This window comes from Orycteropus afer, unplaced genomic scaffold (genome assembly GCF_000298275.1).
Source record: "Orycteropus afer afer isolate SDZICR_OR568_19922 unplaced genomic scaffold, OryAfe1.0 scaffold00188, whole genome shotgun sequence".
Lineage (NCBI taxonomy): Eukaryota > Metazoa > Chordata > Mammalia > Tubulidentata > Orycteropodidae > Orycteropus > Orycteropus afer.
Genome location: NW_006921775.1, coordinates 4,306,821 through 4,308,093, shown reverse-complemented (window position 1 = coordinate 4,308,093; position 1,273 = coordinate 4,306,821). Strand labels below are relative to the sequence as shown.

The following is a 1,273-nucleotide window of genomic DNA, read 5'->3' as shown; positions in this document are numbered from 1 at the left end:
AAAAAAAAAAAAAAATGGACTGTAGGTTCAAATCCTGACTTTACAACTTACCCGTTGTGTGATCCTGGGAAACAAAGCCTCTCAAAGGCTCGGTTTCCTAGTGGGTACAGTGGAGATGATGGGAGGGTTAATGGGGTCATGCATGCAGTGCCTGGAAAGTTGCTTAAGCAGTCCGTTTTAGCTTTGCCTAAGGCACTTGACTGCTAACCAGAAGGCTCGTGGTTCAAACCCACCGGCCACTCCTTGGAAGGATGGATGATGAGGCAATCTACTTCCATAGTGATACTGCCTCAGAAACCCAAGGAGAGGATGCTATGAGTCGGGTCCAACTCGATGGCACATAACAACAACAACAATGTACACATGAGGAGGTTGAGGGCTGGTAGAGTGAGTGTACAGTTGGTGAGCTTGGATTTTTAACTAAGGTTTGTAGTGATTGTGAGTACTTGTTTAGATACACTTGCAAAGTCATTAGCCTCTTTTCAGACAGAAAAATGGACCCAGGGGGTACCTGGTCTGCTTTGTGGACCCCACAGCTGGCACAGGGTCCCTGGTTGTCCTGAGTCTATGTTACCCTGCATTTGAGATGCCCAGCACTTACGAGGTGCGGATGCTCTTGAGGCGGCCCTTCTGGAATGTGATGGTGGCATTGCGGCAGCAGCGGCTCTCGTAGTACTGGCACCTGAGATTGCTACTGGCCGTGCAGCAGCACTTGCAGTTGGGATCATTGGCCCAGGAGCAGCAGCACCAGTGGCAATTGGGGTGCTCAGAGCAGGTGCAGTGGCAGCATTGGCAGTTGCGCTCATCCTTGTAGGGGCAGGGGAAGCAAGTACAGTTGCGCTCGGAGGTGAAGAGGAACTTGCAGCATAGACAAGAGCATAATCGAGGACAACATCTCTGCCATGTACAACATGGAGAGCAAACACACATAGCAGTCTCCATGGTGGCTACATGGTTGCAACCTGCCCCTTTGGACTTTGGATAACTCCTTTACCAGACTCCTGCTGTCACTTTTCTTGTAGAAGGGTCCCTCCTCACCCTGTTGGGGCTTCAGCTTGGTGGCTGTAACAGGTAGACTGGTCTGAGGCCTTCACAAGCAGTGTCCTTACTGAGAAGTTCATGGGCTTTTATTTACATATATCAGCCTCAAGGCATTTGCTTAGGTCACAATCCCTGTCTCCCCACCACGTATCACTACTCTTTGTAGGTGGGGCAGGAGGGTGAGACATGGAGGCAGGGCAGAAGGTGGGCTGATAGACACTCCATACTTTCC

General features: G+C 50.5%; 1 protein-coding gene across 1 annotated transcript in view; it reads right to left on the bottom strand.

Annotated features, from left to right (window-relative positions):
• TRIM42 (tripartite motif containing 42) overlaps positions 1-942 on the bottom strand; it is a 28,738-nt gene extending 27,796 nt beyond the window's left edge. Inside the window, exon 1 of the mRNA XM_007947518.2 lies at positions 602-942. Coding sequence (XP_007945709.1) covers positions 602-942 — 341 coding nt within the window. The remainder of the gene's footprint in view (positions 1-601) is intronic.
• Between the last annotated feature and the right edge of the window lie 331 nt (positions 943-1,273).